Here is a 24,880-nt window from a genome sequence, read left to right as displayed (position 1 = left end):
TATGTGTGCCCAGGAAAATGGAAGTGGGATTTATGAATATACAGCCAGTCTTTTCAAAAATACCATATGTAATACATGCTAGCATATGCAAAATAGCATTTTGGTACATTCATAATAAATTATCTCAATGTATTTTGTAACCACGAAGCTTTTATTTTGTCTTATTATTTTGGATGTGGAATTTAGGTTTTTCTGGTGTATGTTGTCATTCCTCTCAAATTCCCCTGGGTATTTTGAGAAATGACATTTTATAATTTCTTGCTCTACTGGCATTAAGACTTCGCTTTTATAATTAGGGTTGAAAAGTATGATGTACCTGGGATTGCAATATAATTGTAAGTAAATCCATTATAATAATATATTGCTTCTATAAATCATGATGAAAATGAAGAGCTCACTTGTGAATTTCTGATATAAGGTTCCATAGACCTAGAAACCCATGTTTCTCAAGTTTTTGTTCTGCCACTTTATTTATAGTCTGGAGAATGAGCTAGCGAATACCTCTTTCCTATTGTCAGCAAGATTTGGAGACGGATTTTGCTCTCTAATTTCCAGGGACGTAAAAATGATAAATGGACATTATTCCTGTTGTAAACATAAACCTTTCATTTATCCTTCTTTCTGATCCTTCTTGGTGTGATCTCTGTTACTCATCTTTTTGTCAGACTTGCTTTGTTTGAATGATTATGTATGTATCTGTTTATTATCGGACTCATAATGTACTTTATGATGAAAATAAGGGCAGGCTATTTTTTTGAAACTGTCTGTATAACTAATTCAGTGGACTTTCATTTGCCCTTGGTAATACCCCTTTTCCTTAAAAAATAAATAAATAAAAAATTCCCTGTGTTTCTAGAGAAGCTCCAAATATTTGGCTGATAATTCCAGGCAAATGTTTTTTCCTTTGTAATATAAACTAAAGATTCTTAGAGGCTAGGAAGTTTTTTTTTTTTTTTGCTATTTCTTGGGCCGCTCCCGCAGCATATGGAGGTTCCCAGGCTGGGGGTCTAATCGGAGCTGTAGCTGCCAGCCTATGCCACAGCCAGAGCAACGAGGGATCCAAGCCATGGCTGCAACCTACACCACAGTTCACGGCAACACTGAATCGTTAACCCACTGAGCGAGGCCAGGGACCGAACCCGCAACCTCATGGTTCCTAGTCGGATTCGTTAACCACTGCGCCACGACGGGAACTCCTAGGAAGTTTGTTTTGAGCCACCTCTTTTCTCTCCTGTCCTTTCCTTTTTCCAAACCCATTGCTATAGACTTGAGAACTGGCTGTTTTCTTTGGCCTAAACCTAGGAGTGATTTCATGTATGCAGCAGGTACTTGTTGAGCACTTAGGCTATTCCAGATATTGTGCTAGGCTTTGGACCTGCACATAGGAAAGAGCCATAGCTAGTAGATTGTGTATCAGCAAGCCAAAGGAGTTCCCTTTGTGGCTAAGTGGTTAACGAATCCGACTAGGAACCATGAGGTTGTGGGTTCTGTCCCCGGCCTCGCTCAGTGGGTGAAGGATCCAGCATTGCTGTGAGCTGAGGTGTAGGTCACAGACGCGGCTCAGATCCCGCGTTGCTGTGGCTCTGACTTAGGCCGGTGGCTACAGCTCTGATTTGACCCCTAGCCTGGGAACCTCCATATGCTGCGGGTACGGCCCCAGAAAAGGTTAAAAAAAACAACAAAACAAAAAAACAAAAAACAAGCCAAGGGATGTGGTTAGCTGGAGAACTCTAGAGCACATGAAGACTGGAGCCTTGGGGTTCTTTATCCCTTTAAAAATCAAAAAACTTGTGAATAACTTCCTTGGTTACCAGGGAATTAAATCAGTATCCTAGATCTGAAAGACTTAATAAATAGCTTTTATGAGAGCAAGCATTATAAAATCCACGCTAGTCAATTACAGCTATTTCCTTTTCATTCTAGTTTGGAAATGCATTTTTATCTATTGCTAGATGTTTTGCTGCTCCTTATAGTCACAGTTAGTGAGGTATGGCAGAGTAAGCTTTCCCTCTTTCTCCTATTTGGTGAAAAGCTGTTCCTTTTAGGTGTTGGGAGCAGAGAGGAAAAACAGCGTGGAGTCCTAGATAAAATTAGAATGGTATTTGTCTCTGTACAAATACAAAAGTTTTCACTAGAAAAATTATAGGGTTTTTTTTTTTCTTTTACTTTTTAAGTCTATTTTCTTTTAATCATTTTTTAAAAAAGTAGTGACTTCACATGTATTATTCAAACACAGCTACCGGTATAAACAATGTGAAACCTACTTCCATTGTGGGTAATGGATGAGGGTTTATTTTTATTAAAAATATGGCCTAGTGTGCTCTTTTTTCTTTCACGTGTTCTTGGGATGTCTGGAAAGTTTATTCATTCCTTTGGGAAAAATATTTAGTAGTGGAAACATGCTAATTTTTGCTTATTTTGAGTCAGAGTTGCTGGCTAAGAAAGGAAGAACTGCTAACATTGAAGAGGGATCAGGAGTCGTAAAAAAAAAAAAGTCATACATTTAATTTAGCAATTTATAGAATTGAATTGAATTCAAGAATGAACAAATGGGTAAATAAGTGATAGTTTATGGAGTATCTTGCAAGTCCTTTTTTTTTTTTTTTCGGTCTTGTTTTTTCCTAGGGCCGCACCCAGGACATTTGGAGGTTCCCAGGCTAGGGGTCTAATCAGAGCTGTAACCACCGGCCTACGCCACAGCCACAGCAACTTGGGATCCGAGGCTTGTCTGCGACCTACACCTCAGCTCACAGCAATGCCGGATCCTTAACCTATTGAGCGAAGCCAGGGATCAAAGCCGCAACCTCATGGTTCCTAGTCGGATTTGTTAACCACATGCCATGGCGGGAACTCCTTGCAAGTCTTTCAAATAGAAAGGCTGAGAACTTGGGAAAGTATATGATACAATTTGTGGAGGCTAAAGCAGGAGACAGAATGGTGTACATGGTATAAGTATGTGAACAATTTGCAAATTCTTTAAAAAAGTGGAAAAGCTCACCAAAATGTTTATATTGTGAAGCAAGTTGGATTATGTTATTTTTCTCCCATTTCTCCCATTTCTTTTAAAACTTTTAATGGTAAGAATGGTATTTAGAATAATGATTGAAAATAATTTAAGTGGGTATGTGGATTCTGTGTGTAGTTCTGATAAAGTTAAAAATAAAGATCTTCAGAATTCTGTGGTGCAGCAGGTTAAGGATCCGTTGTTGTCACTGCCTCGTCTCGTGTCACTGCTGTGGCTAAGGTTCCATCCCAGGAACCTCTGCATGCTTTGCTCACTGCCCAAACAAACAGACAAATTAGAAAAATATAGATCTTGATGTTTCCTGTAAGTAAATCATAGGAATAAGCTAATTGTGGGAGGTTTTGTAATTTTTTAAAAGAAATTTCTAGGAGTTCCTATGGTGGCGCAGTGGTTAACAAATCCGACTAGGAACCATGAGGTTGTGGGTTCGGTCCCTGCCCTTGCTCAATGGGTTAAGGATCCGGCGTTGCCATGAGCTGTGGTGTAGGTTGCAGACGCGGCTCAGATCCCGTGTTGCTGTGGCTTTGACGTAGGCCGGCAGCTACAGCTCCAATTGGACCCGTAGCCTGGGAACCTCCATATGCCATGGGAGTGGCCCAAAGAAATAGCAAAAAGACAAAAAAAAAAAAAAAAAAAGAAATTTCTAAATGTTGAAGGAGAGTCTGTGATGGGTGAGTTTTTCGTATTTCTGAGGTTACATTTGTACAAAATAGTTTAAGGACAGTTTTAGAACTTCTGAATTTAGACTCAACATCTTTGATATAATCAACCTTGTAGGGAGAAGAGTGAGTGGTCAACTGAATGTTATCTACTTGTGTGGAGAGGAGTGGAAAGTAACATTTTTTTAAGAAATTGTTTTGCTTGTGAAGTCTTTGTTTTTGTTTATAAAAATCATGTTATACATTATCATTGTGTATTACAAAGTGGAAAGTAAACTCTAACCCCACCTCCTAGAGAGAACTGTGGAAAAGAGTTTTGAATCATATTGCATCTTCTGTGATTGTGTAGCCATTGTTCTTTGTCATCAGGTCAAGTTATCTTGGCTGAAGTCTGTTCTTCACAGCAAAGCAGACTGAAATGTCATTTTGTTTTGCTTTGTTTTGTTTTAAACTGTGTCTTAGGAGAGAGGAATAGTGGTGTGGATTATCCAAAAATTATTCATGCTTGATTTTAGAGTTTTTACTGCTTGTGTGTGTGTGTCTGGCTAGAACATCCCTAACAGAAGCATCTCACAGTGAGCCCTTGACTCAGCAGGAGCTGTGGGGCTGTCTGGCTTCATCATCATGATTTCCACACCCACAGCAGTATGCATCACCCCTGACACAAGTCACAGTTTGTGTCTACAGGAGGCAGTCAGTATATTGTTTATTCTTTTGAGAGCAGATACAGTAAGTAGGGGTATTTTGGACCTTAAGCACTCTCAGATTTAATATTTTGTCACTCCTGAGGCCTCTAAAGCCTCACGATATATAGTAATTTGTAATTTTTCTGAGGCCCAAGTGTGACTCAAGCCTACCCTGAGGCCTGCTGCCCATCTTTGTCATCTCAGCAATGTTCAGCTGTTTCTCCTCACAAATGGTGTTTTGTGCCTTAATGCTTGTGCCTTATGACATTATTCTTTGTGGAGAAGTACCACAAAAATAAAGGCAGCTGGGAAAGCAGGTGATGAAAATTCTGAAGTCTACCAAAGCAATGGTTTTTAGCCAGAAAACAGAAATTGTAGGTAATTTAAGAATGTTGAATGTGGTAGAAGCCTAACAAACTTATGGACCTGAACAAGCCTGCTATTCATTATAAGGGAAATGACAACAAAAAAGTTAGTGAGACCATTTCAGTGATTGTTTTAGCCAAGGGGGAAGAAATGCTCATCAAATGAGAAAGAAAACTCAAGAAAATGTGAAAAAGCTGTTAAGGTATGGTCTGCTTATTACACAAGAAAGATGAGGCTACCATTTCTGGGAAGTAACAGATGGTGAAGACATTGAACTGACAGGTGCAGGTTGATTTGATGAAATTTTTCAAATATGTGTGTGTGTGGGGGGGTTGGTGCCAAATATGAAGTTAATAAGGGGAGGCCACACCAACTAGCCATGTCTTGCTCTTAGAACTGAGCTGAAGAAGCTCATAAAGCAGGGAAAGGTTATAGTCTCTATGAATATAAAATTGGAATGAAACCCACATTTGAAGAAAATATCTTCTCTAAATACATGTTCCAAGAAGAGACATGAGCATCAGATATTCAGACAACTAAGGAATAATTTTGATGACGGAGTGAAGGGAACTTTAAAGGTGCCTGGGAAATGAATCTCATTCCTTGTGAGGACAGAAGGCAGGGGAAGGATGGAGGGAAGAGGAGGGTGTAAAAGGCAACACCTGCTCTCTAGTTCATTCCCAGCTGCCTCTCTTGTCTTCTCCCCAAATTGATTTACCTGCTCCTTTGGTCAACGTTATTCAGCCAGATGCTGCTGACCCACCAGGTCAAAAAGACATTAGTAACTTAATACTGTAACTCAGTGGGTCTCAAATCGTGGTCCTCAGACATGCAAATCAGCAAAATTTTTGGCCCCCACCCAGAATTACCGAGTCAGAAATTCTGCAGTCCATTTATTGCAAGGCCTTCCCAGTGGTTTTGGTACAAGCTAAAGTTCAGGGCCCTCCGCTGTAGCTTGTCTACATGTGGCATTTCCTTCCAGCATTTTAATTTAATATCATTTGTTATATTTTACACACAATGTATACTCACAGTGATCATCTTTATCACTTCGATTTTTCCGATTTTTTTAATGTATGGCTAATTTTATTGTATATTAGAGTTTGCTTTTGTGGATTTTTAAAAAGAATTACTTTGGCCCTATATTTACAGAATCTGTAGGAGTGTGAAGGGCTAGCTCACATTTTGCATGCACGGTTTTAGTGAGTATTATAGGGGAATTATGAGCTCTAGTCATATGTAGAAACTTAGAGGAAGGTTTGGGGCATGACGTTTCTCAGGGCTAAGGGTCTACCCTAATTTGGGAGATATAAATAAAACTAATCAATTGAGTAGCTGTCAGTAAGAAGCAAGATTTACTGGGCAGTTGATTTTATATATTTTGATCTGATGGATAAATTAACCTCCCCTATTCTATTTAAGCAGCTGGTGGTGGTTGTTTCCATTAGCTAAAAGCAACTAGTCTTAAGTCTGTTTCGAAGCTCCCGCCAGCACACCTTGCTGAGCTTGCTTAGCCTTTCAGCTCAGAGACAAAATTCTCAAGTGCCGGTTCAGTGTTGCAGGTCCTTAGACCTTTTTATGGGGTCATCTAAATCCTTCTGCCAGCTCTTGAAATGAGCCTGGGCAGCTAATTTAATTCAGTCTATCACTGCAGGTAGTCAAGAAGGATTTAAGGATTTATTTGCAATAAAGAACATGCTTTAGAACTTTATCAGTCTAAGCTCTAAAAGTAGAGAAGGTGAGGTGAGAGTTGAGTGTTTTCACTTATTCCTGACCATTTTCAGCTCCAGGGAAATTCTTCCAGGGAATTCATGGTGAATTCTTCCATTAACTCTTAGGTAGTAATCTTTTTTTTTTGGTTTTTAGTTTTTAGTGGCATATTATCATGAATACTTTCATTCCTTAAAGTTTTGGAAATTGTAATTGCTTGATGTCCTGCTCTTATTCTTGTTTTCGACTTTCAGGTGACACTAGATCATCACTAGGTTATACAAAGTCCAATATATATTTTTGTAGTTTTTTTTAAATTTGTTTAGGGAAATGTGTGTTATTAATGTTTCACTATGTTCAGTTAAGTAGAACTAAGTGAAACCAACACAGTAGAGTTGTATTAGTTATTGCCTCAAAACTTAGTGGCTTAAAGCAACACACATTTAAGATCTCATAATTTCTCTGAGTCAGGAATTCTGGAGTGGCTTAGCTGAGTAGTTCTGGCTGGAGACAGTCATGAAGTCTGTAGCCAAGATGTCTTAGGGCACAGTTCTGTGGGCTTGACAGGTACTGGAGGATCTTTCCAATGTGGCTCGCTCATGTGGATGCTGAAGAGAGGCCTCAGTTCCTTATTGGCTGTTGGCAGGAAGTTTCAGTTCCTCACCTTGTTGGCTTTCTCTTAGAGTTCCTGCAGTATCCTCATGACATGGCAGCCGGCTTCCTCAGAGGGAGTGATCCCAGCGAGGGCAAGGTGGAAGCTCTTTGCCTTTCATGACCTTTTGGAAGTCATGAGCAGCCATTGATCGGCTACATTCTGTTTGTTAGAAGTGAGTCAAGCAAAAGGAAATGGGATTAGGCTCCACTTTTGAAGGGAAGAATTTTTTAAAAATTGTGGACATATTTAAAAATTACCACAATGATAGACACAATGATATATTTAGCAAAGACATCTAATTGACAAAAACAATATTGTACTTATTTCTATATTGTTCAGTGGTTTTTTTTTTTTTTTTTTTTTTTTTTTTTTTTTTTGTCTTTTGTCTTTTTCGTTGTTGTTGTTGTTGTTATTGTTGCTATTTCTTGGGCCGCTTCCGCGGCATATGGAGGTTCCCAGGCTAGGGGTTGAATCAGAGCTGTAGCCACCGGCCTACACCAGAGCCACAGCAATGCGGGATCCGAGCCGCGTCTGCAATCTACACCACAGCTCACGGCAACGCCGGATCCTTAACCCACTGAGCAAGGGCAGGGATTGAACCCGCAACCTCATGGTTCCTAGTCGGATTCGTTAACCACTGCGCCACGACGGGAACTCCTGTTCAGTGGTTTTTTAGTGAAGGCAGGTGCCTCTGCCTTATATGTTTCTGAAACTTCTCAGATTTTCCACAATTGAATATTAAAAGTGTTGATTGGAAAATAGAGTTGAAGAGGGGCAGGACTCCAAGTCTAAGCATCTTTATAGCCAAAATACTAATAAAAATAATGATGAATACCTCAGGAGAAAACCTAGACAGCCTAGGCAGGTAGCTTATTGCTGCTGGAAGTGGTTACCTTAGAGAATATTGAAGATATGCAATAACAGAAGGGTGAAAATGCTGGCTTCTGGGCATTGAGAGAGTGCATTTACTTTATTTTTGAAAGTTATAATTCCACTCCCAATATTCTGGCTCTCCTTGCCTGGAGTAAATCCTTATGGACCAATGCTAAGCATATTATACTGACTTCATTCTGCTATTTATGATCATATCTGAGTTAATTGGTATTAATGAAACACAAATTGTAGCAGAACAGACTATGGTTAGTTTTCCTTAAGTAAACACTTCTCCTCTAATCATGTTTATTAATTTGTTTAGTAAAAGTCCCTGCTGATAGATAAAACTGAAGTAGACTTCAATTTCAGAAGCTCCTTCTCAAAACTCTAAGAAAGTTCCAAAGCAGTGATGTTTTACTATATTCTTCACCGCCCACCCAAGTTGAAATCCTCTCACCTTGAAGAATAACATTTAAGCTTAGGCTTTAAACTAAAGCCTAGAGATGAGAAGGAGAAGAAAGAGAAGAAAAAGAAAAGAAATGAGCAAAACCTCAGAATCTCATTTTTCAAAATGGAGGGGTTTGTCTGATCATTGCAGCAGTCTCTGCTCTTTGATCCAGACTACTATTTATATAGGGCTTGTTAAAACACAGATTATGGACTTCATCCCCAAAGATGCCAATTCTGTAGTTCTAGGGTGATAAGTTTCCAGGTGACTCTGGTACTACTTGTCCTGGGACCATATTTTTAGAACCATTGTATCTGTCCTACTCCTATTTGGGTCAACAAAGAAGGCTATTTTAGAATTCTCAGTCAGGATCTTTCCTTTCCTTTCCTTTCCTTTCCTTTCCTTTCCTTTCCTTTCTTTCCTTTCCCTTCCTTTCTCCTTTCTTTCCTTTCCTTTCCTTTCCTTTCCTTTCCTTCCTTTTAGGGCCACACCCATAGCATGTGGAAATTCCCATACTAGGGCTCAAATCAGAGCTATAGCTTTTGGCCCATGCCACAGCTACAGCAACAGGGAATCTGAGCCACGACTGCAACCTACACCACAGCTCACAGCAATGCTAGATCCTTAACCCGCTGAGTGAGGCCAGGGATCGAACCTTTGTCCTCATGGTTACTGGTTGGATTCATTTCTGCCGCACCACAACAGGAACTCCCCAGTCAAGATTTTTCTATCAAGTAGTTCCATCCATTTATCTTGGCTCTATCTGGTAAGGTTGAAGTTCTGATATTTGTGACAGAGTAGAGAGATTAATGAACTCCACATTATTCTATGTACATTTGTTTTTGAGAGATAGTATAGTGACTTCCAGCTTAACCAGAAGTGAATTGTTCAGAAGCCCAGACTATTTAGATTAATACTTACAAATATGGAAGTCAAGAAGGACCTCTGGGGGTGGGTGGGGGAACAGCTTACCACAGAGTATATCCTTTACTTTGAAAAAGGGTGGGGAGCTAACTTTAGGCCTATTGTTTTAGGATTGAATGTAAAATTAGGCAATAAATTAGAAGTTCTTTATATACTCATTACTGTCAATAATTGGAAAAGAAGAGCCAAAGAACTATGTTAATCCTGAAGTTTGGAGCCATATTTGGACAAGGGCAGATAGCTCTTTTAGTCCACTAGTCCCACAGGGCCTCTCTGAATTTCTGAATACAGTAGTATATTGATAATCTACACTTTAAAGAATTTTCTTTTTAAGGGCCACACACACAGCACATTGGAGTTCTCAGGCTGGGGGTTGAGCTGCAGCTGCATCTACTGGCCTACATCACAGCCACAGCAACGCCAGATCCAGGCCACATATGTGACCTTTACCGCAGATCAGGGCAACGCCAGATCCTTAACCCACTGAGTGAGGCCAGGGGTTGAACCTATCCTCATGGGACACTGGTCGGGTTCCTAACCCACTGAGCCACAATGGGAACTCCTAAAGAAAATATTTAATTATGTTAAACATACTTGTATAATTTATGAAAGTGAACAGTGGGTATTAGAAAAAGTTAAATTTAAATACATGGCACTTTGTTCCAGCCAAAACAGAGTAACAGACTTCATTTACTCTTTAATCTAAAGGAAGAAACAACTAAAAATCTGGTGAAAGATATGAAACAGCTTTTAGACATTGGACATCAGGCAGCACAGGACACAAAACCCTACAATAAATATACCTCTTGGAGATGAGAAACAAAACCCTACAGAAATGTATTCCGTAAGTGATGATGGGAGAGAGTTCCAGGCCTCAGTTTCAGGAGGAGGAATCTGGTCAGAGCCTGATGTTCACCCTTAGTACAGGAGTCGGAGCTGGGAGTCCATTGAAGCTAAAGAGCTTGAGTGTACCGAGTAGACTGCTGTAGAGAAAAAAGCTGCTCACAGAGTCCTGGAGTTGTGCAAGGAGTCATCACTGAGCCTTTAGCTGAGTGCCTGCCGATCAGTGCATGTATGTGAAACTATCCAAGGCCTGGGCTAAAAAGCACTGAAAAGGAGCAGAGGGAATAAACCTTGAGGCTCACCCAGGGCCAGGCGTAGTTCATGTTCCTACCAGCCAGAGTGAAAAATCTTATCATTTTAAGGGTATCACAGAATTGCTTGCTAATATTGCTGTCATTAACTCTAGACGTAAGGCTTAAATGACAAATCTTAGAAAGCAAGCCTTGTAAAAACCAAACTGTTTTCAATTAACTTAACTGTGTCCCAGTACAAAACTCCATAATATTCATATAAAGACAAAAATATCCAGCAGTTAGCAAGTAATGACTAGCATCCAGACAGAGATTATTCAATGTGCAAAGAAGCAGGAAAATATGACCCATGAGAGAAAACAATAAAACAAAACTGACTCAGGAATGATGCGGATGATAGAATTAGTTGACAAGGACATTTATCTGTTATAATTATGTTCCATATATTCATGCAGGTAAAAGAAAGCATATTAAGGAGTGACATGGAAGTTATATACGTGTGTGTGTGTATGTATGTGTGTACCCACATATACCTACATTGAACATCTGGAGATGAAAAGTACACTGGGTTGAATTAAAAGTAGATTAAACACTGCAAAAGAAAAGATGAGTGAACCTGAAAGAACAATATACCAGAATGCAGCTAAAGCAGTGCTTAGAATGAAGTTTATAGCGCTTAAATGCCTATATTAAGAAAAAGAAAAATCCCAATTCAGTGACCTCAGTTTCTGTATTACAAAAATAGGAAAAAATAAGCCTAAATTAATCCTAAAATTAGTGCGAGAAACGAGAATAAGAACAGAAATAAATGAAACCAAAAACAGAAAAAGGGAACAAAACCAAAAGTTGGTTCTTTAAGATGTTTGATAAAATTGGTTATCTTTTAATCAGACTGATCAAGAAAAGATAGAGGAGTTCCCGTCGTGGCACAGTGGAAACGAATCCGACTGGGGACCATGAGGTTGCTGGTTCAATCCCTGGCCTCCCTCAGTGGGTTGAGGATCCTGCGTTGCCGTGGTGTAGGTCCCAGATGCGGCTCGGATCTGGCATTGCTGTGGCTGTAGCTGAGGCTGGACAGCTGTAGCTCTGATTAGACCCCTAGCCTGGGAACCTCCATATGCCGCAGATGTGGCTGTAAGAAGACAAAAAGACAAAAAAAAGAAAAGAAAAGAATCATGTTACCAATATCAGAAATGAGAGAGGTGACATCACTACAGATTTTTATTGATAGTCAAAGCATAGAAAGAAAATACTGTAACTTTATGTTAACCATATGAAAACTTAAATGGACAAACTTTTGAAAAATGAAACTACTAAAGCTTACTCAAGAGTAACTAGATAATGGAATAGCATAAACCTAACTCCAATAAAGAAATTGAAATTATAGTTAAACCCCCAACACATGCATGTGTGCACACACACACCCATCAAAAAACAAACGAAAACCAGGAAAAAAAGACTCCAGGTCCAGAAGGCTTCACTGGGGAATTCAGCCAGATGTTTAAGGATTGAATAATACCAATTCTACCCAAACTGTTTCAGAAAAATAGAGGAAATAATACTTCAACTCAGTCTATGATGCCAGCATTATCCTGACCCCTGAAACCAAAGCCAGAAAAAGAAATGATGAAAAAAGAAAGTGTGGGAGTTCCCGTCGTGGCTCTATGGTTAACTAATCCGACTAGGAACCATGAGGTTTCGGGTTTAATCCTGCCCTTGCTCAGTGGGTTAAGGATCTGGCACTGCCGTGAGCTGTGGCGTAGGTCGCAGACACAGCTTGGATCCCAAGTTGCTGTGGCTGTGGTGTAGCCCGGAGGCTACAGCTCGGATTAGACCCCTAGCCTGGGAACCTCCATGTGCTAAAGGAGCGGCCCTAGAAAAGGCAAAAAGACAAAAAAAAAAAAAAAAAAAAGTGTGATGCAACAATATGTAAAAATTATAGTATGTCACAACCAAGTGTGATTTATCCTGGGAATGCCAAACTAGTTTAACATTTAAGCAGCATTAGATTTATCATGGTCATCTCAAAGATGGCAGAAGCGGCATTTGAATAATTCTAACATTTCTTTCTGCTTAAAAAAAGAAAACAACTTATTAAGTTAGGAAGAGAAGGGAACTTGATAAAAAGGTATCTGTGAAAAACATAATTAGTACTGTTTTTAATTGAAGTACAGTTAGTTTATAATGTGTTACTGGTGTATGGGAAATATATACACACACAGTTTTTGAGATTATTTTCTTTTTTTTCTTTTTGGTCTTTTTGCCTTTTCTAGGGCCGCACCCGCGGCATATGGAGGTTCCCAGGCTAGGGATCTAATCGGAGCTGTAGCTGCCGGCCTACGCCACAGCCATAGCAACTCAGGATCTGAGCCACGTCTGCTACCTATACCAGAGCTCATGGCAATGCTGGATCCTTAACCCACTGAGTGAGGCCAGGGATCGAACCCAAAACCTCATGCTTCCTAGTCGGATTCATTTCTGATGCTCCATGATGGGAACTCCTTGAGATTCTTTTCCATTGTAGGTTATTGAATATAGTTTTCTGGACCAATTCGTATTATTTTTAATGGTGAAAAACTGAATGCTACCCCTCTAAGATTAGGAAAATGGAAAGGATGTCTGCTTTCACTAGTTCCGTTCAGTATTGTATGGAAGGTTCTAGCTAGTACTGTGAGGTAAGAAAAAGAAATATGACATCCAAATTGCAGGTGAAGAAGTAAAACTAACATTCTTCACAGAAGTGAACTCATACTACTTGATTTCAAGACTAGATTCAATAATCAGGATACTGTGATATTGGTCAAAGATAGACAAATAGATGAGTAGAATAGAAATAACCGAAAAACCGGCCCACCTAACTGTGGTCAATAGAATTTTAATATGGTTCTTTCTTGGATGAATGATATGGATAATTCCATAGGAATGATCAGAATGAATGGATAATTCTATTGCTACAGAATGATTGGGTAATGGGTAATCTTTTTAACAACTGGTTCTGGAATAAGTTAGATAGCCATTTGTCAAAAAACAATAACAGAGAGCCCCTGAACTTCTACTTATTTCTTGCTGTGTACAAAAATTTAACTTGAAATGAATCATGGACCTGAATGTAAGAATTAAAACTATAGAACTTCTAGAAGAAAACATAGAAAATCTTAGTGACCCTGAGTTTGTCAGAGTTCTTAAGTACAACACAAAAAGCACTAATTATGAAAGATAAATTGTTGGACTTCATTAAAATGGAAACATTTACTTTCCCAAAGTACTGTCAAGAAAACTGAAAAGCAAGCCAAACTGGGAGAAAATATTTGCAAATTATCTATCTGACAAAGGACTTATATTCAGAACCTATGAGGAACTCACTTCAGTTAAAATTGGACACAAGATTTGAATTAGTCACCTCAGCAAAGAAAGTATATGAATTGGGAGTTCCCGTCGTGGCGCAGTGGTTGACGAATCCGACTAGGAACCATGAGGTTGCGGGTTTGGTCCCTGCCCTTGCTCAGTGGGTTAAGGATCCGGCATTGCTGTGAGCTGTGGTGTAGGTTGCAGACGCGGCTCGGATCCCATGTTGCTGTGGCTCTGGCATAGGCCGGTGGCTACAGCTCCGATTTGACCCCTAGCCCGGGAACCTCCATATGCCGTGGGAGCGGCCCAAGAAACAGCAAAAAAAAAAAAAAAGACCAAAAAAAAAAAAAAAAGTATATGAATTGCAGGTAAGCTCTTGAAAAAGATCTTCAGCATCATTAGTCATTACAGGAATGCACATTTAATCTAAATGAGATAAATTCCACTTCATGTGCCCTAGAACAGGTAAAAGTGTTGACAAGCAGGTAGGGCAACTGGAACGCTGCTGCACTGGTGATGGTCATGTAAAATGGTACAGCCCAGCCGTTGCAGTCCTGCGTGTTTGCCCAAGATAAATAAAAGCATGAACCCAAGAGTGTTTATACCCATGTTCTTAGTCAAAATAGGCCAAAAATTTGGAAACAATCCACATGTCCATCAGCAGATGAATGGTTAAACAAAACAGGATAAATCCATGGAATGGAACACTACTCAGTAATGAAAAGGAGTGAACTCTTGGCATACTCAACAACAGTGACAAAAAGTGACAAAAAGCAGATCAGCAGTTGCCTGAACTTGGGAGGCCCTAGGTGAGGATGGGAGAGAAGGGGAGAGAAAAACTGTAGCACCAGGCAACTGTTGGGTGGTGATCAGTGTGCTCATTTTCCAGCAGTGGTTTTATAGAGGTATATATGTCAAGTCTTATGAAATCGCCATGTGCTGAGTAAGAGAGAGAAAGTATGTTTTAAATCACTTTCTATTGTGGTCAGGTTTCTCTCTCAGCTTGAATGCTTTTGCTGTCCCTCTTTCCTCCTAGATCTTAAATACAAGAAATGCCTTAAACCTATCGGAAATTTCTGAAGTGAAAGCTACAGCAGTGGCTCCAACTTTAAATCGGCAGGCATTGGTTCCTTGTGTGATGTCAGTATTTATTAGTGCATAGGACAATTGGCATTCCTCTGAATTGAGAAGTTTCAGAATTGGCAAAGCTTAAATAATTCTTATGTCATAGAATAAGGAAGTCTGACTTAACAGGTGTGCATTGGGTGATTGCCCAGGTAAATATGCTCAGTCATCTCATATTCCCCAGAAGTCTGGTTGGTACAAGGCCTAGACCTGAGAGTTTGTGCCTGATCTGGAACACCTAGGGAAGGAGCAGGCAAGGAGGATATTTAAATTCACTCAGAGCAAGATAAGAGGGATTTGATTCATACTGGGATGTCTAGGATTTTCCAAGGACAGACTCACCTTATCTTTAGGCTCTGAGACTATTCAGCCCCTTGGGAATTTTTCTAACTAGGGAATAAAAAGCCAGTCTCCACTGATGTCTCCATAATTTTCTCTTACGTATCCCTTCCAGCCTTAGTCCTCTCTCTCTGGTGATTTGCTCTGGGGCTTTCTCAGAGATTTTTGTGGAATTGGAGAATTGAAGAACTTTTCCTTATGTACCCCTGTTGTCTTTTTCTTCAGTCTCTAATTACTCACAGATCCACATAAATGTGATGTGTTAACAGTTGAGAATTGAAGCCACTCTCTGATGTGGTTGAATAAAGTGCCTGCTTCTTTGCATTTGTGTGTGTGTGTGTGTGTGTGTGTGTATGTGTGCGCGCGCGCGCATAGCTCGTTAGATCAGATCTCTTGTTAGAGAATGTTAGTGTATTACAGTCATGGAAATTGGATTTTGGAAATCCAGTTGCTTGTTGTCCATTATTTTTAGTCTTGTACATACCTTTCAGTTTTCTTCTGAATCACTTCTTCTGTCCCACTTCTTCCCTACAGGAAGAGAGCCTATAATGTAGAAAGGAGATCTTAGACTAGGAGTCTGGGCATCTTTTTCTGTGGGTGTAATGAACTTATGTAGAATGGGACAAGTGAATAAGTGGTCTGATCTATCACTGGCAGCCTTTGGCGAGTTACATCTATTTTGACATCTCCTGGGCCTTCTATCCTTTCGTGAGTGTGTTAGCATTTGGTGGTCAAACAACTCAGTGGATCTCTCTGCTAGCTTATGGTTGTTTGCTGGGCTCTGGTTCAAAAAATTGTTAGACTAGTCTAACTGTTAGACTTTATTCTAGCCCAGCCCCAGCAAATTTATGTAGTGTGTAGTATATATTTTATAAAAAAATTCTGATATATGGGAAGAAAGAGGAAGTGAAATTCAGATCTGCTGGTTTTGTTATTTGCAGACATTTCTGCCCAAAGGTATGTATTGGCAGGGTTGTCTCAGGATTTTCTTGAGATCTGTTTTTGGTGCTGCTGCTCTTGCTGTTTCCTTCTCCAGTAGGTACTTGGCGTTTATGTCAATTTTTAATATTCATAAGAGTATAATTTCTTTTAAATCTGTTTCTTCTGCTAGCCCTTGGCAACCAGGCAAACTTCCAAATAAATATAACCCTTCTGACTTTCGACTTGATCGAGGATACATGTCCCTTACTAATTTATTTCAGAGCATGGGCTTCAGTACTCTAATAAATATTAAGTATCTGGAAGTAGGAAACCTTTTCTTCTTGTTTATATACAACTCCATTTCCATCGCTTATTAATCATAGTAGTTCTCTCATTCAGTCGATGGGACTTGTCTGAATGTCATCCTGCCAAATTCATTTCCATCTGGGAAATGAAGACTCTTCAGATCTGTCTCAGCTCTCTCTTTGTCTCTGAGTCCCAGTGCACCTTTCTCTGTCTCTGTTCCCTCTGTGGATCACAAGCACTGCAGCACACCATTCTTCCTAGATTGGTATTAAGTTTGTCTTTGAGGATTTAGCCTGTGTTTATTGAACAGTATTTTCTTACTAGAAAAATCATTCATTTTTAATTGTCTTCTTAAAAGTAAATGCACATTGAATATCTGTAGGAGGAAGAATATCAGCAGCTAATTCCATTAAAACATTAGTTTCATTAAATACTAGATTTCGAATGTCATCTAAGTCTGAAATATTTTCTTCATAGTGTACTTAAATTACTCTAGTGTTCATGAAAATCTTGAAGTTATTTCTTTTCTAAATGTAAAATTAAATTGTGGAATATAGCAGAAAATAAAACATGGGTGACAACAGAAGAATTAAAATGGCTTTTTCCTAAGGCCTTAAGGAAGAAGCACTGCTTCTTCACCTGATGTTGAAAGGTACAGGTGGAGTAGGTATGGTAGTTCTTACCATGATTGCATTATTACAGGTTTCAGATTCTCTCAGTTATAGATTGTTTCCTTATAATTATTTTCCGTTTCCAAGTAATTTATCTGGTATGCTAACAAGTAGCCAAAAACTCATTTCTTTAAGACTAAAATGTTTGCTTGTGTTTGTTGCAGGAAAACCTCACAGCATCGGTAGCTCTGAACGGATTCAGCTCTCAGGAATGTATAATGTCCGTAAAGGCAAGATGCAGTTGCCAGTGAACCGATGGACCAGACGCCAAGTCATCCTGTGTGGGACCTGTCTAATAGTATCATCTGTGAAAGACAGCTTGACCGGAAAGATGCACGTTCTGCCACTAATTGGGGGAAAAGTAAGTTTAAAACAGACCAAATGCTAACAGGTTTCCCAGCATCATTAAGAAGCTTACTCCGAGCAATTTCTGTAATAGAGGGTGGATGGGTTTTGACCCATCACTCCTGTGTACCTCCACCAGTGGGCATCTTTGGTTGGTGGAGTGGCAACTAACAGTGCCATTGGCTCAAGTGAGACCCTGGTGATGTTAACTTCATTAGTACATACACCTTACCTATGAGACTGAAAAATAGAGCAACTAGAATTTCACTGTTATATTTCAGATTGTGGGTGATAAATTATTGTTTATGAGAAGACATCTTTTGATGTCGTGAGCATGTATTTTATAATATAGTCTAGTGATCCCCAAGTTTATGACCTTAGCATCCTTTGGGTGTGCTTATCGAAGATTAGATTCTCTAGCAGGAGTCTGATCCTGCTTCGCTTATCTGTCTATTTGTGTTTAGTGACCAGTGCGGTTAGCACTTTTAGTTTATCTCTATGACTCTTCATGGTTTTTGAAGCTGAAATACTACTCATTTTGGAGAAAACCTGTGATACAGTTGATAGATATTTCCGACACCCCAGCTGCTTTTCTTTGGGCATGTTAACTATTTTTTTCCTATCGTTTATAAGCTAGAAAGAACCAGATTGCTTAGGAAAATGTTACGTTCTTTTCTTTGCCAGATTTATTTATAAATTCCAAGCATTGGTAGAGAAGTATCATTACCATGATTATATGTCAGTTTCCTGATTCTTGTTAATAAGGGGGAAGGCAGATTTGGATGAAGAAATAGGTTTTTGGAAATTGGGGGCATATTAAATTTTTTTTTTCTTTGTCACTTTCCCCCTGAATGCACATAGGAAAGGAGACAAGACATGGAAAATATAAAGAGGAAAAATGATAGGAAACACCCACTTTTGTTAAAATGAACCTTTTTTAATTGGCAAAGGTTTGATTTGTTGGTTCCAGAGATTAGAAATGAAGAAAGTAAGAAAGACCAGATGTGTATAGTAACAATGGTTTTGATGTTCAGCTGCCGTGTAGCAAGTTCATTCTTCATTCATACATTTAAACTAGTCTTTCCTTATGAGGAAGTAGCCCATATCATTTTTTTTCTGTCAGTTATGTTACTCTTAAGACTAATAGTTGATCATTAAAAAAAGTAGATTTGGCTAGTCTTCAAGGTGTGTGTAGGTCTGTTTCATTCATCAGTTTTGAATCACGGCTTCTTTTGTCTGAGCACTGAAGATTTGGTGGTAGTTTATTACTGGAGATCTTGTAATAAACTTGATGGATTATTGAAAACTTGGTCATCATTATTACTTCCGTAAGTCATCATTAAGAATGCATATTTAATGTTTGATGCCTTGTTAGCTGAACAATTTCTTTCTTCTCTATGATGTTAGGCATTTGCATAGGCAAATTTAATGTAACTATTCATTAAATATCCTCTGAGGGGAAGCCTCTTTGCTTGGTGTCTTAGAAATACCAGGATGAGTAAGTCACCATCCCTGCCTTTTAGTAGCTTATTAATTCACTATCTGGAGATGAAGGATGGACCACAACAATATCTGCCTTATGAGAGGTGCAGAGAAGTAGTATGGGAGATAAGAGGAAGGAGAGATTACATTTTGTGGGGATGGGGGGAGGAATGGGGGGAATCAGATGATTTTATAATAAAGGAGGTTATCAATTATGGTAGAACTTGAAGAGTGAAAAATCTCTTGACAAAGAAGGGGATGGTCAGAAAGATCGATTGTACTCAGAGAAGCAGAGACAGGAAAGCAGAGGAATGTTCAGATAGGGTCAGAAGATCCAGTTATAATTACCATTTTCATTCAGAGCAAGAGACAAGTTCTGTTTCCCAGGCCTCTTATTGGATGCACTTCTGTCATTGAGTGAAGTGAAAGTTAATAGCTTCTTTTTCTTGCAGACAGACCTTGTGAAACCTGTTTTGTGCTACACCTTTAAGAATAATTGAGTACACTGAAAAATTGAGTCTTTTAAAACCTGTTGATAACCAAGTTAGGAAAAAGTAATTCACTCTTTGCAATCTTGATTTTTTATTAATGTTTGTTCCTTTTCTCATTGTGTTCTGTTGTTAAAAACTGAGAGTAAATAGAAAGGCTTTCTCCCCCGCCCCCCCATAAAAAGACCAAGAAATGAGGTGTGAAATAGATGGGTCATAACCCAGCTGTAATTCCTGTGATAATCAAATTTGACACACCGTTAGAGCATGATCATTAGTTTACATTTTCAAATGTAGAATTCCAAATATGAAGTTAAATAAAGCTCTATTAAAATTTAATTACTGAATGACATTTAATAAGTGATTTTATTCATTGTGCAGTAATTTTAATTTGTCATTTAAACTTTAATATAAAATTTTAGGTAACTTATTTTATTTATTTATTTTTGATTTTTTTTTTTAGGGCCACACACGCGGCATATGGAAGTTCCCAGGCTAGAGGTCAAATTGGAGCTACAGCTGCTGGCTTACACCACAGCCACAGCAATGCAGGATCTGTGCTGTTTCTGTGACCTCCCCCACAGCTTGGGGCAACTCTGGATCCCTGACCCACTGAGCGAGGCCAGGGATCAAACCCACATCCTCATGGATACTAGTCAGATTTGTTTCCGCCGTACCACAATGGAAACTCCTGGCTTATTTTAGTAATACTTTAGTATTTGTTAAGTTATGAAGCATAATAATTTGAGTAACTGTTAGCTTACTACTCAATTTAGGAATTAGAGCACATCGATACCAGTGTTTCTACCTAAATTCTCTTTGTATCTACCCCATTGCCTCCTTCTACCCCAAAGGAGTCCACTATCCTAGAATATGTATTAATTTTCTTACTTTTTAAAAATAAATTTCATCATGTATGTTTTGCTTGGTTTTGATCTATATAAAAATGGTATTGTCCTGCATGTGATTTTCTGTAATTGAATTTTTTCACTTAATTATCTTTTATAATAAGATTCTGTGTTACTTGCTATATATAAGACTCTGCTCTTTATTTTATTATTATTTTTTTCTGCCTTACTTTATTATTTATATATATATGGTTTTCATTTCTGTATAATGTTCCACTGTATAAATGTTCCAAATTTATATGATTTCTTAAATGATTTTTCTTGCTGATGGACGTATGGGTTGATTCTAGTTTTTGGTTATAAATAATGCTGCTGAGATAGCCTTATTTTGATAGGTTTCCTGGTATAGAAATAGTTTTTCTAGGGCAGTAGTTACCAACTCTTGTTGCTGTGCCTGAAGGGGACATTTGATGACATGTACAAGTGTTTTGATTGTCAGATTATTAGATTGATGTAAGCTAAGTTATGATGTGGTAACAAAACCCCCCAGATCTCAGTGACGTATCATAATAGTTATTTCTCATTCACACCATTTGTTCAATGTGGGTTGGTAGAGATTTTTTTTTTTTTTTTTTGCAAGTAATTATGTTGAGACCCAGCCTGATAGAGACTCTGCTCTTTATTTTATTATTTTTTTTCTGCCTTACTTTATTATTTATTTATTTATTTATTTATTTATTTATTTTTTGTCTGTTGTCTTTTGAGGGCTGCACCAGAGGCATATGGAGGTTCCCAGGCAAGGAGTCTAATCAGAGCTGTAGCCGTTGGCCTACACCACAGCTTACAGCAATGCTGGATCCTTAACCCACTGAGCAAGGCCAGGGATTGAACCCACAACCTCATGGTTCCCAGTCAGATTCGTTTCTGCTGCACCACAACGGGAACGCCTCTACTCTACTCTCTTTTAATTATAGTATTTGTATCATGTGGCTTCCTGTGTTGCTGAGGGGAAAAGATAACTGGAGGGTCGTTAACTGGCTCTTGTATATTTGGTAGAAGACAGGACACATGCCACTTCTGCCCATGGCTCATTGGCCAGGACTAGTCAGTCACATGACTATACCTTAATTGCAAAGGTTCTGGGAAAAGTAGATAGTGTGGTTAATACCAGTATCTTTTGCTACAAAGGGACACTGTTGGCATTAATAGGGCAGGGCTCAGAGTAAAATGTCGTGCAAAGTATTAGACAGTTCTGATAATGTACACAAAGAATTATTCAATCCAAAATTTCTTTAATGACATCCTTGAGAAATACTGCTTTTGGGTACATACTTAGGAGTGTAGTCACTGGGCTACAGGGCATAGATACACATTTACTTATACAAGATGATATCAAATTGTTTTCCAATGTTTTTGCAGCATTTTACACTCACATCAGGATACAAGTATTCCCTTTTCTCTAGATCTTTACTGACCTTTATTGAGGTATAATTGACATACAGCATAATGCACATTTTGACAACAATTTGATAACTATATTATGCTCCTGTGAGAATAGTTTGATAGATATACACAGCCATTAAACCATCACACCATCAAGATGGTGATCATAGCACCCTCAAAAATTCCCCTGTGCTCCTTTGTATCTTCTGTCCCATGTTTTCCACTTACCTCTCTCACTTTCCAGAAAACAGCCTGATTTCTGTCAATATAGATCAGTTTAAATAGCATTTTAAAAAAATTATGTTTTCTCTTTGGTATATAGAGATGTGGTTGGTTTCTGAATATGGATTTTAAGTCTAGCTACCTTGCTAAATTTTCTTATTTATTCCATTATAATGTCTCTAGATTCTTCAGAATCTGCTATGTAGCGAATCATCTCATATTCAATCAATGATGATTTCCATTCTTCTGTAATACATTTCTCTGTCTGTAATGGCCAGGATTCTAGCATGGTATGAATAGAAACAGTAGATACTTATCGATCATCTTAGAGTGATATCTCATCATTAATGTTGAAGTTTGCTTTAGCTGTTTGATGAATACCCTTTGTTGGCTTAAGTGAGTTATTTGTGTTCTTGGTTTGCTAAGAGTTTTTATCATGAATGATGAATGGATGTTGAATGGTATCAGATGCTGTTTTTGCAACTGTAGGGATCATATGATTTCTTCTTTAATATGCTAATGTGATTAATGACTTTATAGTTCCAATAATGTTAAATCATCTTTCCTTTCCTGAGGTAAATCCAAAGTGTTCTTGATATATTTTTTTCTGTATTACTGGAGTCTGATGGAACATATTTTGTTCAATGTAAGTGTTCATGATTAAGGTTGGCCTATAATTTTCCTTTCTTTGACTGTTGTGATCTGTTTTTGGTTGCATGGGCCTCATGGAATAGGTTGGGGTACTTTTTGTTTTTTGTTTGGTGGATGAGTTTGTAAAAGTTTGGAAAGTATCTGGTTTTTGGAACTTTGGTAAAACTCACCTATAAAACCATATGGGCCTGATATTACCTTGATATTTTTTTAAAAATTCATTCACTTTCTTAAATGGTAATAAGGCTATTTAGGCCTTCTGTTTTATTTGTTTTTTTTTCCTTGACTTAGTGTTGATAAAATATATATTTCTAAAAATTTGCCACAGAATTATTGATGATAGTCTCTTTTTAATCCTTGCTTGATCTGAAGTGTCTCCCTTTTCATTGTTAATATTATTTATATCTGTCTTCAGTTGATATCATTGATCAATATCAATTGATACTCAATTTTGTTAGCCTTTTCAAAGAAACACTATTTTGGTTTGTTAATGTTCTCTGTTATGTATTTGTTTTTTTTCATTTCACTAATTTCTGCTTTTTATAATCACCTTCACTCTTTGAGTTCACTTAGTTTTTGTTTTCGATATTTTTCCCTGAGTTTTTGAGATACATCCCAATTAAATTAATTTTCTGCCTACTTTTCTAATATGAATACTTAAAATCTTAAATTTCCTGTATCTGTTTTTGTTGGACTCCATTAATTTCTATATATTGTGGGGTTTTTTTAATGGTTTAGTTCTAAGAATTTTAAAATTTTGATTATGATTTTTTCAAAACTTAGTTATTATTAACTTTCTAAACATATATAGATTTTGAATTGATGTCTTTATTATTGATTTGTGACTTAATTTTATTTTGGTCCCAGGACTTAGTCCGTGTGATACTGATCTTTTCAAAGTTTTACACACTGTAACTTGATTTGTGGTTATTTTTATAAACGAAACATAGGAAACATTAATTCTGTGAGTAAAACTTAGGAGTTTGTGTAATGTCGTGATACTTTATTGTTTGCACTTTTTCTCCCTATGAAGAATTTACTGGGAGTGGAAATTTGATTTGACTACATCACTGCATTATTAGGACTTGAAATTTCTCATAGTAGGGTTTTACTTCAGGTTAATCTCAATTTCACAATAAATTTTTAAAAACTTATTTAAGATGCTTGACGACTTCTTTTTTTTATAAAAAGGTGTAATTTAGAGTAATACAAAAGTCCCCTAAGTAAAAATCCACCTGAAATAAAAATTCTTAAGTAAAAGTCCTCTCAAGAGGAAGTTAGAACCCCAGGGCTGAATTGTGAGGGTATAGAAGGATAAGAAAGGGAAGGAAGAAGAGAATTTCACTACTGTGGGGAAATCTAAGATAAAACTCCCCCTTTTTGGTGTCCTTCTAATTCAGATTGGTTGGTCTGAGTTAGGAACTTACGTGTCTTAAGTAATAAGAGGAACACATACAGGAAAGATGCAAATCTGTGCATCTAATCTCTAATCTAAGGTACAGTCAATGAGCTATGTAAATGTTCTGCTTTCTGACTTGTTTTTGTCACTCTGTTTGTTTTTATAGGTAGAAGAAGTGAAAAAGCACCAGCACTGCTTAGCCTTTAGCTCCTCTGGACCCCAAAGCCAGACTTACTACATTTGTTTTGATACCTTCACAGAGTATTTAAGGTGGCTTCGACAAGTCTCCAAGGTAAGCACTTAAATAAGAATTTTGTTCTGGGTGGCTAAAGGATTGCTTCTGCTTTACAAAATATAGTTACACACTTCATTTTTTTTCAGATACTGCCAGTAGTAATTTTTGGTTTTTTTAAAAGTTCATTTTGGCAAAAAGTAGCTTTTTTAAAATTGTGTTGTGCCAGTTAAACTTAAAAAAAGAGAGAGAGAATTCAGTGAGTATCAGTGGGTAGACTGTCATGTCATGTTATAGAGAAAGAACATAAGGTTGAGACTCTTTCAGGGACTGGCCCAGGGTAGGACAACTACAAAACCACAAAATACCCAGAGAATTGTCACAAATTTCCCCTTTTCCTCTGACCATTTTTTCTTATAATTATGTCTAATTTTGTACCATCTCCCTTTCACCTTCTCACCGTCTGCCTTTTGAATGATTTAATTTCTTTTGTCATTTTAATTATTTTACCATTTTATGGTCCTCTGATTAAATAAGATCACCATGACCCATGAAACAAAATACCTGTGTGTGTGTTGTGTGTAATGGAAAATAGGATAATGTGATAAATAAGATAAATG

At 38.0% G+C, this 24,880-nt stretch overlaps 1 protein-coding gene across 1 annotated transcript in view; it reads left to right on the top strand.

Annotated features, from left to right (window-relative positions):
* Positions 1–24,880, top strand: part of PHLPP1 (PH domain and leucine rich repeat protein phosphatase 1) — a 220,834-nt gene that overhangs the window by 88,075 nt on the left and 107,879 nt on the right. The window contains exons 2-3 of the mRNA XM_021099624.1: positions 17,315–17,511; positions 24,195–24,320. Of these exons, the coding sequence (XP_020955283.1) occupies positions 17,315–17,511; positions 24,195–24,320 (323 nt within the window). The remainder of the gene's footprint in view (positions 1–17,314; positions 17,512–24,194; positions 24,321–24,880) is intronic.

Source organism: Sus scrofa, chromosome 1, assembly GCF_000003025.6.
Source record: "Sus scrofa isolate TJ Tabasco breed Duroc chromosome 1, Sscrofa11.1, whole genome shotgun sequence".
NCBI classification, from domain to species: Eukaryota; Metazoa; Chordata; class Mammalia; order Artiodactyla; family Suidae; genus Sus; species Sus scrofa.
This window is presented reverse-complemented; position numbering and strand designations above follow the sequence as displayed.